Here is a 13,524-nt window from a genome sequence, read left to right as displayed (position 1 = left end):
GCGGTAATCCCCATCTGGCATCCGGCTAAGCAGGAAGTGACGCTCACTTTCTGTTGGGCAATCGAGGTATTGCAGAGCTGTGGATTCGGTACAAAACTCATCAAACTCTGCACAGCACAAAGGATAAAATGATCCTAAAAGTAATGGCTCTCCATCACTTTAAAACAGAACCTCTAGAAGTGTTTGAAATCACTGAATTTTCTTTCGTTGCATTCCAGATTTTATGTTGCTAAACTTCCAAAACAACCGTGACTTGATTGTTTTGGATGACAAAGTACAAATGAGTGTTGCACAGACATACTGTTTGGCTACCGATGTGTTTTAATCTAGGAGGGAAGCATGTAAACAAAAACTGTACACCTTAAAACAGTTAAGACTGATATAAATGAAAATCTTATGTCAAAGTCATTTAACCATAATAAATAAAAAAAATTACAAAGTCATCTGAGTCAATGAGTTTCATTTTAATGAAAGTGTTGAATACTGTTTTGAAGTCTTTTCATAAGAATGTTGAAAGGTAATTACTAGAGATGGTCAATGAGATGCAAAGAATTCTAAGCTGATGTAGGATTATGTATATTTAGGACGCAAATATATACATCATGAAAATGGACAAACAAAGGATCTAAGGAGGGATCTGGTTGGGTCATGTTTTAAAGGTGCAGTAGAGGACCACCTTCCGGAGGTGGTCCTCGTCACCGGTGGGGACCCCGGGCAAGAGTGGAGCTGCGGCGTGGGACATGTCGGTTGCCAGGGGCTGGAGGAAGCCCCGGGTAAGAGTATTTTTCTTTTAAAAGAAAACCCAAGTTTTTTGGTGGGCAGATGGGACACAGAGGCATGTTCTTTGCCTCATAACAAGCCTCTGTGTCCCCACATTGCCACTCTCCGCCCCCCCCCCCCCCCCACTGCGCTATAGCCCCCTGAGACTAGCGACAATATTTGTCACTATCTCGGAGGTAAACATAGGGGAGAGGAATTCCCTGTTTAAAACCGCCTGCCATTGGGCAGCTCTCTCTCCCTGCCCGCGCCCCCTGCTGCTCCCTGGCATGCTGTGAATCAGAGAATGAATCTCTCATTCCAGCGTCATGACCGAGAGGTCACGAAAGTGAAAGTGGGCCATTGTGGCCCACAGGAGCGGCGGTTTGGGAGGCTACCTGATCCGCTTAGCCCCCTGGATCAGGTAGCTTAGTTTTTTTTTTTACATTTTATGAGGCCATCTAGGGTTCTCTTTAAGGAGCCTGGACCTTCCATTTAAGATGTGCAAATTAGCATAAGGGCTGTTCACAATGCAAGAGCTTTGTGATTTTAAAAGCTTGTGCTACTGCAATGCTATGTGTGTTCTCACTTGAGCAAAGTAATTTTATAAAAATCACCCATACTATTGCATTGGCAAGAGCTTTTCAAATCACTAGGGCTTAAAAAAAAACTCTTCCAGTGTAAACCAGCACTAATCCTGCATCAACTGAGGTTTGGTGCAAACGCTAGAGATTTTAAAAGCTCTTGCTAATGCAATGGGGGATTTTTACAAAATCACATCGCTCCAGTGTGCACACACACATAGGATAACAATAGTAAGAGCTTTTAAAATCAGAAAGTGCTTAGAAAAGCTCTTGTAGTGTGCACCAGCCTTTACTTGCATTTTCGTTCAACATTCCTAGTAATCACAGATACCAAGCCTATCCATCCCAAACAAAATCCAGTTACATAAACTCTCTCTTTCCTATTAGAAGGCACCAGCACTTCACCAGTCAAGATGTGATCTAAAGTTAGGCCCCTTTCACATAGGCGGCTAAACTGCGGGTTTGCCGAGCAGTTCAGCCTATCCTCTGTCACCCACCAGTGCAATTTGGGTGCAATTTAAATGAAGCCGAATTTCAGCGGTTGTAACACCACACGTGTCAAGTGTTGACATGCGGTGGCACTACTGGGCAGCAGAGGAACATGATATGTCGAGTCGGCGCTCAGCTGCGGCAGCACTCAGATCTCACCAGGTGGGGAAGGAGGCGTCTGTAAAGCGCCTGTAAAAGGCGCTAACCAGCACGCGGCCTGTGCAGAAGAGCAGCTGACAGGCAGTGGCTTCACCACTTGTCAGCTGCCCATGTGAAAGGGGCCTGAAACTTGTCAGGTGTTTTTTTTGCTCTACAATTACTGGAAGCAGAGGCTGAATGAACTTTATCCAGGGCTAATCAAATTCCCAAGCAGTTGCCAGGCAACAGTGAGCAGCTGTGAGAGTTTAAGAGGCATTTCCCTGACTATCAACTGTCCATGGAAAAGAGGCCTACCACACCAATGTGTACATTCCATTAACCACCCTGGCGTTCTGATTAAATCGCCAGGGTGGCTGCGGGAGGGTTTTTTTTAAATAAAAAAAAAACTATTTCATGCAGCCAACTGAAAGTTGGCTGCATGAAAGCCCACTAGAGGGCGCTCCGGAGGCGATCTTCCGATCGCCTCCGGCGCCCAGAATAAACAAGGAAGGCCGCAATGAGCGGCCTTCCTTGTTTTGCTTATATCGTCGCCATAGCGACGAGCGGAGTGACGTCATCGACGTCAGCCGACGTCGTGACGTCAGCCGCCTCCGATCCAGCCCTTAGCGGAACTTTTTGTTCCGGCTGCGCAGGGCTCAGGCGGCTAGGGGGGCCCTCTTTCGCCGCTGCTCGCGGCGAATCGCCGCAGAGCGGCGGCGATCAGGCAGCACACGCGGCTGGCAAAGTGCCGGCTGCGTGTGCTGCTTTTTATTTCATCAAAATCGGCCCAGCAGGGCCTGAGCGGCAGCCGCTGGCGGTGTTGGACGAGCTGAGCTCGTCCAGACCGCTCAGCTGGTTAAATATCATTAGTCCAATGAAATGCACCACAACACCCCTCTGTGAATATAGCATAAGGAGTTATCATGTGTGAACTGAAATGAAGACTGGACATTGACTCACGTCTAATGCAACAGGTCAGGATGAAAGTATCCTTATGAATCATTACCTGCTTTTCTAAATTAGCACACACACAAGTTCCAATTCATCCCCCTTTCTGGTTCTTGAGAGCACAATTCAAGTAAAGTCAAATGTTATGCTCATCTTTGCTTGCAAGCAACTTTTTATTCCTGTCACAAAAGATTTAGCCCAGTGGTCCTCAAACTAGGGCCCACAAGCCAAATGCAGCCCTCTGAAGCGGTTTCACTGGCCCCCAAACATAATGTATAGTTTATAGATGTGGCCCACTGCACCTTTTAAAGTCGGCGCCCGCATACAGAATAGCAGTGCTGGCACCACCCATCCACATACTGTAGAAGCCAGTGAGCAGTCATTCACTGGCTTCCAATCCAATTCTGCATCAGGTGACACTGCTGTCCAACTGGATAGCAGGTTGTCACCTGGGTATGCTTCACTTGCACAGAAGTTCCTTCGGGCACCCCATGACTAACGGCTGCTGCTGGGAGTTCTCCTCTGGGCACGATTGGGGGAAATCAATACCTAGATTCAATGTAATGTTTTTCAACATCATTTTACGTATGTTCCGGCCCCCCAGCAGTCTGAAGTATGTTGACCTGGCTCTTGACCGAAAAAGTTTGGGGACCCCTGATCAAGCCCTATGGATATGCCCCTTATGAATGAACTCTCAGCACTGTCATTACTGCTTGTGCACAGCTGATGTCCTGTGTGCATCCAGCATGAGAGGAGAGGACATGGGCAGCACTTTGCAGCCCAGACCTGCGAACGTATTCCTGACAACAAAGAGAACTGGACTTCCAGTGGTGCTGTTATCCAGAGCTTTTGGGGAAGCCGAGTCGGCTGCCCTGGGCAACTGCATCACTTGATGTCCCCTGAACGATCAGAGCCCCCGGTGTGTGGAGCGTCTCACCCTCATCAGACTCACGGCCCCGGAAGCTGCGGTCATCCTCCTCCTCTGCGCTCTCCAGATCCTCCTCTTCATAGTAATCAGTAGTTGCAGCCGCGGCCGGAGACATGACGCTGACCGAGCTCATGGCGCGCAGCCCCCCTCCTCAGCAGGACTAGCAGGGCCGCCAACCAGAGCCCCTCACCGTCCACACAACCCAACCTCCCGTCACTCTCATACAACAGCCACTGCCGCCGCACAGCAACGGGGTCCTATTCACTCTACCCAGCTTCCTGGCTGCTCTGACCTCTCTGCCTGCACAGAAAACACGCCGAACCCAAATGTAACCCAGTGACAGGACATGCAGCTAGGGGAGATACCATTTATGTAACGTCGCCAGAACCCCAGAAAGACGATAACAACATATGGTGACTAATTAAAAATACACAGATCATACAGGCAATCTAAAGACAGCTCAAATGTGCAGCTACACAGATGGAAACAAAAGCCGCGCGTGTGGTTTGGATGAGTAAAGCTCAGCATCATGGGATGTGTAGTTCTTCAGAAGCAAAATATAGAGCAGGCAATGTCTGGGCTATAGGAAGGAGTGCTGAAAAATTGACTAATTTAATTGTTATGTGTCGCACGAAGCGGAATTACCGTGTACAAAACCCGAACTTGGCTAATGAAATCCGGAGACATTGATTAATACCATTACCTGCCAGCGGATTGACCAATGAAGCAGACATTTATGCAGCATACTAGCTCGCAACTGCAGCATAGCTCCCAACTGTCCCTCTTTTGGAGCACTGTCCCCTTTCCTCCTCATTTGTCCCTCTTTCAGGACTTTGTTCCTCTTTCTATGTAAATATATGTATTTCTCTACTAAAAAAATATGTTCGATTGACTCTAAACTGTATTCCCTTCCTTTACATTGATATATGAATTTTAAAGTGTTAATATGAAGGATAATGGACCAGAATAGAAAGGACCAATGTGGTTTGAATGATAAAACAACATATTTTTCTTATGACATCTTTATGGTATGCATGATTAGGGGTGTGGTGGGGGTGTGATCAAGGGCGTGGCTTAAGTGCCCCTCTTTCTCACCTCAAAAAGTTGGGAGGTATGTTAACCTTACGAATTTGACTAGCGCTGTGCAAATTTTCTCTACAGTCCAGAGCTGTTGATAAGCACAGTAGAGAAATATATATATATACATATATATATATATATATATATATATATATATATATATATATAGGGCTACGGGTTCTGTCCTCACTTCGCTCAAACTTTTTATTCTTAGGCTCTGTTCACAGTGCTTAGTTGCATTGCAGAATAATTCTGCATCTCAACTCCAGTCAACTCACTGCCAAAACAATTCTATGAGCTTGTTCACAGTACTGCGTTGTAACTGATTGCGTCATTCTAACTCGCTGCATGCAGGCTTTGTATTAAGGTCGATGTCCAGTCTCCATTGCAGTTCACACTGGGTGAGTGAGTGGTGCGCCCCCTCCTAAGGCGTGCGTTATGCAACAGGCCACTGTGAACCTAGCCTTAATCTGTCCACTTGAATTGTGGATGTTTTACACACGGACCCTCACCTGCTTGCTGGGCTTCGGACTGGAAACGTGGGTTGCTCTGCTAAGGGTAGCAGAGTTTTATAAGGGAAAATAATCTCTAAGCAGCAAACTCTCCACACATGTGCAGGATTACCATGGGCGTCCGCATGTCGGGCAAATTGGGGCACCTGACTGGCCACCAGCTGCCCCCCCCTAGTGAAAGCAGGCAGCCCAGCGCCAGACCTTCGATCAGCAAGCAACCAGTGGGTGCGGGCGCAAGGACCTCGCAGACACCACACTGATATGGGGAAGTGACATCACTTCCGCATATGTAGCGTGGTGTTCACATAGTACCATGTGCCCACTCTAACTGGTCGCCGGCTGATTCGGAGGTCTGACTCTAGGCTCTGGCTGCTGCTGTCACTAAGGTGAGGGTGGAACCTGTCACTACACACACTGGGGGTCCCTGTCACTACCTAAACTGGGGGACTACTGTCACTACCTAAACTGGGGGTCCCTGTCACTACCTGAACTGGGAGTCCCTGTCACTACCTAAACTGGGGGTCCCTGTCACTACCTGACCTGAACGGGGGTCCCTGTCACTACCTGAACTGGGGGTCCCTTTCACTACCTAAACTGGGAGTCCCTTTCACTACCTGAAGTGGGGTCCCTGTCACTACCTGAACTGGGGGTCCCTGTCACTACTTGAACTAGGGGTCCCTGTCACTACCTGAACTGGGGGTCCATGTCACTACCTGAACTGGGGATCCCTTTCACTACCTGAACTGGGGGTCCCTGTCACTACCTGAACTGGGGGTCCCTGTCACTACCTGAACTGGGGGTCCCTGTCACTACCTAAACTGGGTGGAACCTGTCGCTACCTAAACTGGGGGGCACCTGTGTCGTAGACGCTCACAATCTAATTCTTAGTATAGTCCTAGTCTAATGTCCCATCATTACTAAGTTCATGTAAATTTGGTTCCACCCGTGACCACACCCACATCCTGGCCCATGGCCATGCCCATTTTCTGGCATGGAGCACACAGCATACCCCCCCCCCGGAAAATTTTCTGCAGACGCCCATGAGGATTACGATGCAAAAATGTTCCTATGGGAGCTGGAAATCCATAGAACAGCGAGTTGTGTATTCTCTGGGCACTTGCATGCATATTTGAGTTGCCCACTACACGTGACAAAACAGTTATTTTCAACAGCTGAGCTGACGTGTGTGGTTACAAATGCTTCCATTTGGTCGAATTCTGCAGAACTTACTCCTGGCAATCAGGCAGCTACATAGTACATTAAAGATGACATTTTAACCCCCTTGGCGGTATGAAAAATACCGCCAGGGGGCAGCGCAGCAGTTTTTTTTAAATTATTTTTTTTTTAAATCATGTAGCGAGCCGAGGGCTCGCTACATGATAGCCGCTGCTCAGCGGCATCCCCCCAGCCCCGCCGATCGCCTCCGGCGATAGGCGATCAGGAAATCCCGTTCAAAGAACGGGATTTCCTGGAGGGCTTCCCCCGTCGCCATGGCGACGGGGCGGAATGACGTCACCGACGTCAGCGACGTCGGGACGTCATTGGGAGACCCGATCCACCCCTCGGCGCTGCCTGGCACTGATTGGCCAGGCAGCGCTCGGGGTCTGGGGGGGGGGGGGGGCCGCGCGCCGCACCGGATAGCGGCGATCGGGCGCGCGGCGGCGGCGGCGATCGGGGTGCTGGCGCAGCTAGCAAAGTGCTAGCTGCGTCCAGCAAAAAAAAAATTAAGTAAATCGGCCCAGCAGGGCCTGAGCGGCACCCTCCGGCGGCTTACCCCGTGTCACACACGGGGTTACCGCTAAGGAGGTTAAGAGACACTGAAGTGAAATTTGGCCTAATTGGCTTATCATGAGGCATAGCTCATGAAAATATGCATTTGCTTTCGCATTTCAAATTGTGCAGGGTCTAAAACCAATTCCGCAAAGCGGATGCCATGCGGGGATTAGTTCATGCTGCATTAGCACTATCCAAGAGCACCACGTGGAGGCTCCCCAATGCCCCCATACAACTGGGGGGCTGTGGGGCCCCAAGCCCTCTCACTGCTTGGAAACCATAGCGGCACCCCGGAGGGGGAGGCTGGGAGGTGCAGACGACCCCCCTCCCCAAGCCTGGCCAGCGCCAGGGAGAGCCATCCGCACCTACCTCCCAAAACTAAAAACAGGGTCTAAAAGTTTTAGACCCTGCGTATTTTGGCATGCAAAAGCAAATGCATATTTGCATGAGCAAGGTCTCGTGATAAGCCAATTAGGCCAAATTTGCAAAGCCAGATTTGTCAGGTTCTACTTGGTGTTTGATGAACACATTAAATTCTTTGTGTAGTGATTCCAATTCTATTCCCTTTGGAGGTGGGTGGTGGAAGGCTTGTTCTAGGTGGTGAGAGCTCTGGAGCGAGCTGTCTGCGCCTGTCCTTCCCCCCACCCCCTGGAGTGTTATGTGTAGGCCAGCTCTGAGCTCCACAGCTTGGGGTGGCCCATGCTTCACTCCTTTCCCATTAGTTGCTCCCAAGTCGTGCTCATGTAGCAGAACGCAATGGACGTTAAGGTAAGTGTCTGTTTTTAAATTTTGGGAGGTGGGTGCGGGTGGCTCTTCCCAGTGCTGGCCACGCTTGGGGGGGTCGCCTGCACCTCCCAGCCTCCCCCTTCTGGGTGCCGCTGTGGTTTCCAAGCAGTGAGTGGGCTTGGGGCCCCACAGCCCCCCAGTTGTATGGGGGCATTGGGGAGCCTCCCCGTGGTGCTCCTGGATAGTGCTAATAGCATGAACTAATCCCTGCAGGGCAACCGCTTTGCGGTATTACTTTTAGACCCTGCATATTTTGGCATGCGAAAGCAAATGCATATTTGCATGAGCAATGTCTCGTGATAAGCCAATTAGGCCAAATTTGCAAAGCCAGATTTGTCAGGTTCTACTTGGTGTTTGATGCACACATTAAATTCTTTGTGTAATAATTTTTTTTTTTCGCTTTAGTGTCTCTTTAACCCACACCATTTAGATTTACTTGTGTGTTTAACTTAGGAGCACTTAGGTGCTAAGTTTCTTTTAAAGCATACCTGAAGTGACATGACATGATGGGATAAACAAATACACATACAAACAAAACACAAATGGGTTTTGTCCCAATGAAGATAAGGGGCCACACTTCTCTTCAGGCACAAGTGTGGCAGTATCGCACCTGCGAGAGTATGGCGAGCCTGTGTAGTAGGCCAGAGCTGTTTGTGCACCTCCAGAAGAGATTTGTGGCCCCCAACGTTCTATAGGATCCCAGCGAGCAGCAGCAGCAAGGAGGACACAGGAAGTCTCTACAGCAGACGTGTCAAGCTCAAGGCCCGTGTGCCGAAATCGTCCCTCCTTGACATTTTATGTGGCTTTAAATGTACATCATTGCAAGCAATGAAAGAACGACCGCACACTGCCTTGCCATCCAGAGGAGCACACATGTCACTGTGTTTCTGGTTAAAACTTTCTCAGCTTGAGCCAGGGTGCAGCAGCAACCCATGGGAGTCCTCAGAGAATTTAGCATGGAGCCATACCTTCTCCCGATCACATGACATGCATTCAGAGCCAGAGGTATGCAGCATAGAGCATGTGTCTATTAGTAGCTGCATGCTCTGTGCTTCCATACCTCCTCCCGATCACATGACATGCATTCAGAGCCAGAGGTATGTAGCATAGAGCATGTGTCTATTAGTAGCTGCATGCTCTGTGCTTCCATACCTCCTCCCGATCACATGACATGCATTCAGAGCCAGAGGTATGCAGCATAGAGCATGTGTCTATTAGTAGCTGCATGCTCTGTGCTTCCATACCTCCTCCCGATCACATGACATGCATTCAGAGCCAGAGGTATTCAGTGTAGAGCATGTGTCTATTAGTAGCTGCATGCTCTGTGCTTCCATACCCCATCCTGATCTCTACACGCCACAGGTTTTCTTGCCTGGAGTGGTCCCTTCCCCCGCAATTCCTACGTATAGTGTCTGCCTGGAGTCAGTGTGTGAAAAAAGGTGTTTACTGGCCGGCGGCCATACACCGGTGACGGATCTGCAGGCCAGGGATGGAACCAAGGAGACCTGGTCGTAACTTTCTGGTATCGCCGCGGCTCCACAGTGCACCTCCATGGCAACTGTGTCACACCAATGTGACGTGGCATACCAGAAGAAACACGGCTGCCAGAGGAAGACTGGCCTGGCGTGAAGAGTAGGATTGACAGACAGATCTGACTGTGATGACTCCATTGGTGCGCTTCTTTCACTGTGAGTGTGACTGTGTTGTTGTGACAGTCTCTATTAAGCCAGCAGAGGGGTGCAATGTAGGGGGAATGGTGTGGGACTGGGAGGAGGCCCTGACTTTAAACATGATACCAGAGCTGAAAGCATTTGTAAAAACGGGGGAAGCAGGTATGTATGGAAAGCAGTCTTCATGCCCACCACTCCCCCCATCCTCCACTGTCCTTCTCCCTTCTCTCCCCCCCTGTGTGGGTAATTCCTATCACTGGTAAGCGACAGTGAGAGTGGACATATCATTACGACATATTACCAAAGCGAGGAAAATAAAAGCTGTACGTTCTGCCATCTCTATAGGGCAAAAACTACGTGTGGGGATGTTGCTCAATGCCATCCTGCAAAGGAAATGCTGGGCAATAATTTCCTACCTATTATTGGTAATATATTGGATGAGCATGTGACTTGTATACAATTGTACATAATCGTAATTAGCAGATTATGATCATCACTACTCAATTTATCATGATTGAAATAGGGCTCCTTGTTTAAATTTGAGCAACCCCACTTAAGGATTCTCTGCACGGCCCTGTTCAACATACACACTTTTTATGATCAATTTTTGTCCAGTTTTTATAATGCATCAGTGCGCTCAGGCCCTAAGTGAACACTGCATGAGTTTGCAGAACGTAGGTACGCCTGTATGTGTACAGCATGTGGATTTGGATACAGCACATGGTTCAGTGTAGTTTAATATATAGGGCTTGATTCACAAAAGAGTGCTAACTGTTAGCACGGCCGTTTTCGCGCGAATTTTCGCATTGCGTGCGATCGCAAATTTTCACGCTAAATGATAACATTTTCGCGCGCAAACGTGAATTTTCGCGCGAAAACGATATCAATTTTGTGGTAAAATTCGAGTTTGCGTGCGAAAACGTTATCGTTTCGCGTGAAAATTTGCGATCGCGCGCAATGCGAAAATTCGCGCAAAAACAGCCGTGCTAACAGTTAGCACTCTTTTGTGAATCAAGCCCCTAGTATCTCACAAAAGTGAGATTCCCACTTTTTTGTAAGTATTTTATTATATTTTTTTTTTATGGGACAACACTGAACATATGGCCTGTTTATGTCAGGTCAGGTACAGCAGTCAGTGTACAGCTTGAATAACATGTACCGGTAAATTTGCTGTCCCTTTAAAATAACTCAATACGCAGCCATTTACTTTGTACAGTGCCACAGAATATGTTGGCACTTTATAAATCAATCATCATAACAATAATAACAATGTATAAACTGCTGGTAACAAAAGTGAGTATATGCCTAAGGGAAGAATGTCTAAATAACATAATTGTATTTATAAAGCGCCAACACATTATGCAGCGCTGGACAATAAATACATACAATGATACGAAGGATGACAGACGTAACGTAAGAAGGTTATACAACATAGGACACAGTTATACAAGGCAAACGGTACAAAATACATGATCATGTGATTCTGGGCTGGTTGGGTACGCCAAGTAATACGTAGAAAAGGAGCACATGATCATGTAGAATACACTAGGGCAGGGAGGACCCTGCCAAATGCTTACAATTTAAGGGGGAGGGGGGAGATGGAGACACTTGGTAGAGCTGTAAAATAAGTATTCATTAGAGAGTTACTGTGTGGTATGGGGTAGATTGGCCATCTTGAAGAGGTGGGCTTGAGTGTGTTGAAGGAGGGGGCAAGTCTGATGGGTAGTGGAAGGGAGTTCCAGAGGACAGGGAGGCTTTTGAGAAATTCTGCAGGCACGCATATGAGTGGGAAATGTACGGGGCAATTAGGCAAAGGTCATTTAAGAACAAGAGGAGGCGGCCTGGTATATACCTGTGAATAAGCTCCGAGATGTAGATAGGGCAGGTTTTGTGCACAGATTTATAGGCCAGGCATAGAATCTTGAAATTTATCAGATAGGGAGCCAATGCAGGGATTGCAGAGGGGGGATGTGAATGTGGAGTGGTGAGAAAAATTAATGAGCCTGGCAGCCGTGTTCATAACTGAACGGGGCAATGTCGTTTAGGGGAGGTCACACAAAAGGGAGTTGCAGTAATCAAGGTGGAAGATGAGGGCAAGGATGCAGCTGCAGATTTTGGAGATATTGCAGAGGTGGAAATTGCAAGCTCTGGTGATGTTTTGGATGTGGGGAATGAAGGAAAGAGCAAAGTCCAGGGTGATGCCCAGGCAACGGGCCTGGGAGGTAGGGCAAATGGTTGTGTTATCGATTATAAGGTGGAAATCTGGGAGGGGTGCAGCAGCATGTGGTGGAAAGATCAGGAGCTCAGTTTTGTCGAGGTTAAGCTTCAGGAACCTTTTACTAAAAAGAACACAATGGTATATAGTATAATATATTATAAATAAAAAAATGGATATCTTTAATGATAGAAAAATGTGACATGTATAAAAATGGTAATTTAAAATCATCTGCAAGCAGCAGAGCTCTGGTAACAAATTGCTGCCCAGCTACAATTGATCACACACTGGGCCCACACACATGGTCTGTGCATAGATCTATTGATCTCTAAGGCCTGGAACCCACTTCAGTAGGTTACTAAGCCATGTCTAAGCACTTATGATTTGAAAAGCTCTTGCTAACGTAATTTAATGGGTATGATCCCACTTGACCGATGTGATTTTATATAAACCCCCTTAGCATTGCATTAGCAAGAGTTTTTCAAATCACTAGCACTTTGAAAAGGTGGTATGTCTTTCTTAGGCATGGAGTTCACTAGAGCTTCACAGGTTGCGTCAGGAATCCTCCTCCATGACTACAACATGAAGCTGGTGGACTTTAAAGACCTTGCGCTCCTCTGTCTTCCATTTGAGGGTGCCCCACAGATGCTCAATAGAGTTTAGGCCTGGAGACCTGTATAGCCATCCCCTTTTTAATATATAAACGCTCTTTCATAATTCTATCCTTTTTTGTTTATACAAATAAATAAAGTTTAATTGTAACGATTGTGGAATCGTCTCCGTGGTCAGCGCACCAGACGTGCGCTGACGCGGCGGATTTCCTCCACAAGCGTATTATTGCGGACACCCAGGCTAGGTGCTATGCACCCGCAGAGGGCAATTCCCACCGGCAGATGGCGCTGTGGAGTGCAGGCGAGCACAGCCGCTGCACAGCCACAGATGCCAAATGGGAATTGTACAGATCTGGGACAAGGTACAATCAGGCAGGGCTGGATAGCCCACAGGGAACAGAGCAAAAGGACAGAACCAATGTGTGCCCACCAAATTAGTCGCCACCCAGCGACGGCGAACACACAACGGCGGAAACGAAGTAGGAAACGCAATCGCAAGAATGGCGATTGCCAATAGCGACACAAGACTGAGCAGGACAGAGCACAAGGGTAGCAAAGGCACAGCAAATCATACAAAGAGAAAGATAAAGAAAATAACAAACGCTAGCTGAACGTGAACACCACACTCATTCGCAACAGTGCACGCGTTCGTGCGCGGTCTCCGCGTGTTACGCACAACAGAGACAAGCACGCCTAACTAACCAAAGACAGACAAACACGAAACAGAGAACGCGAGCGCTTGCTTAACGGTTACCTCACCGAGCCTACAGCAAGCATTTCGAATCAGACAAGACAGACACACGAAAACAGGGACAAGCGAGAGATAGGATAGCTAGCGCGATCCCAGGAGACAGAACAGAAGGATCCCCAGCGCTAGCGAAAAGTAGCTAGCGCGATCCCAGGAGACAGAACAGAAGGATCCCCAGCGCTAGCGAAAAGTGGCTAGCGCGATCCCAGGAGACAGAACAGAAGGATCCCCAGCGCTAGCGAAAAGTGGCTAGCGCGATCCCAGGAGACAGAACAGAAGGATCCAA

General features: G+C 48.1%; 1 protein-coding gene across 2 annotated transcripts in view; it reads right to left on the bottom strand.

Annotated features, from left to right (window-relative positions):
- Positions 1-4,116, bottom strand: part of SUDS3 (SDS3 homolog, SIN3A corepressor complex component) — a 69,825-nt gene extending 65,709 nt beyond the window's left edge. For both annotated transcript variants that reach the window (XM_068246274.1, XM_068246282.1), the window contains exon 1: positions 3,853-4,116. In XM_068246274.1, the coding sequence (XP_068102375.1) occupies positions 3,853-3,976 (124 nt within the window). In that variant the 5' untranslated portion in view covers positions 3,977-4,116. The remainder of the gene's footprint in view (positions 1-3,852) is intronic.
- Positions 4,117-13,524: the final 9,408 nt, after the last annotated feature.

The sequence above is a fragment of the Hyperolius riggenbachi genome, chromosome 1, assembly GCF_040937935.1.
Source record: "Hyperolius riggenbachi isolate aHypRig1 chromosome 1, aHypRig1.pri, whole genome shotgun sequence".
Taxonomy (NCBI): Eukaryota; Metazoa; Chordata; class Amphibia; order Anura; family Hyperoliidae; genus Hyperolius; species Hyperolius riggenbachi.
Note: the sequence above shows the minus strand (reverse complement) of the source record. Positions and strands in the feature narration are given on the sequence as shown.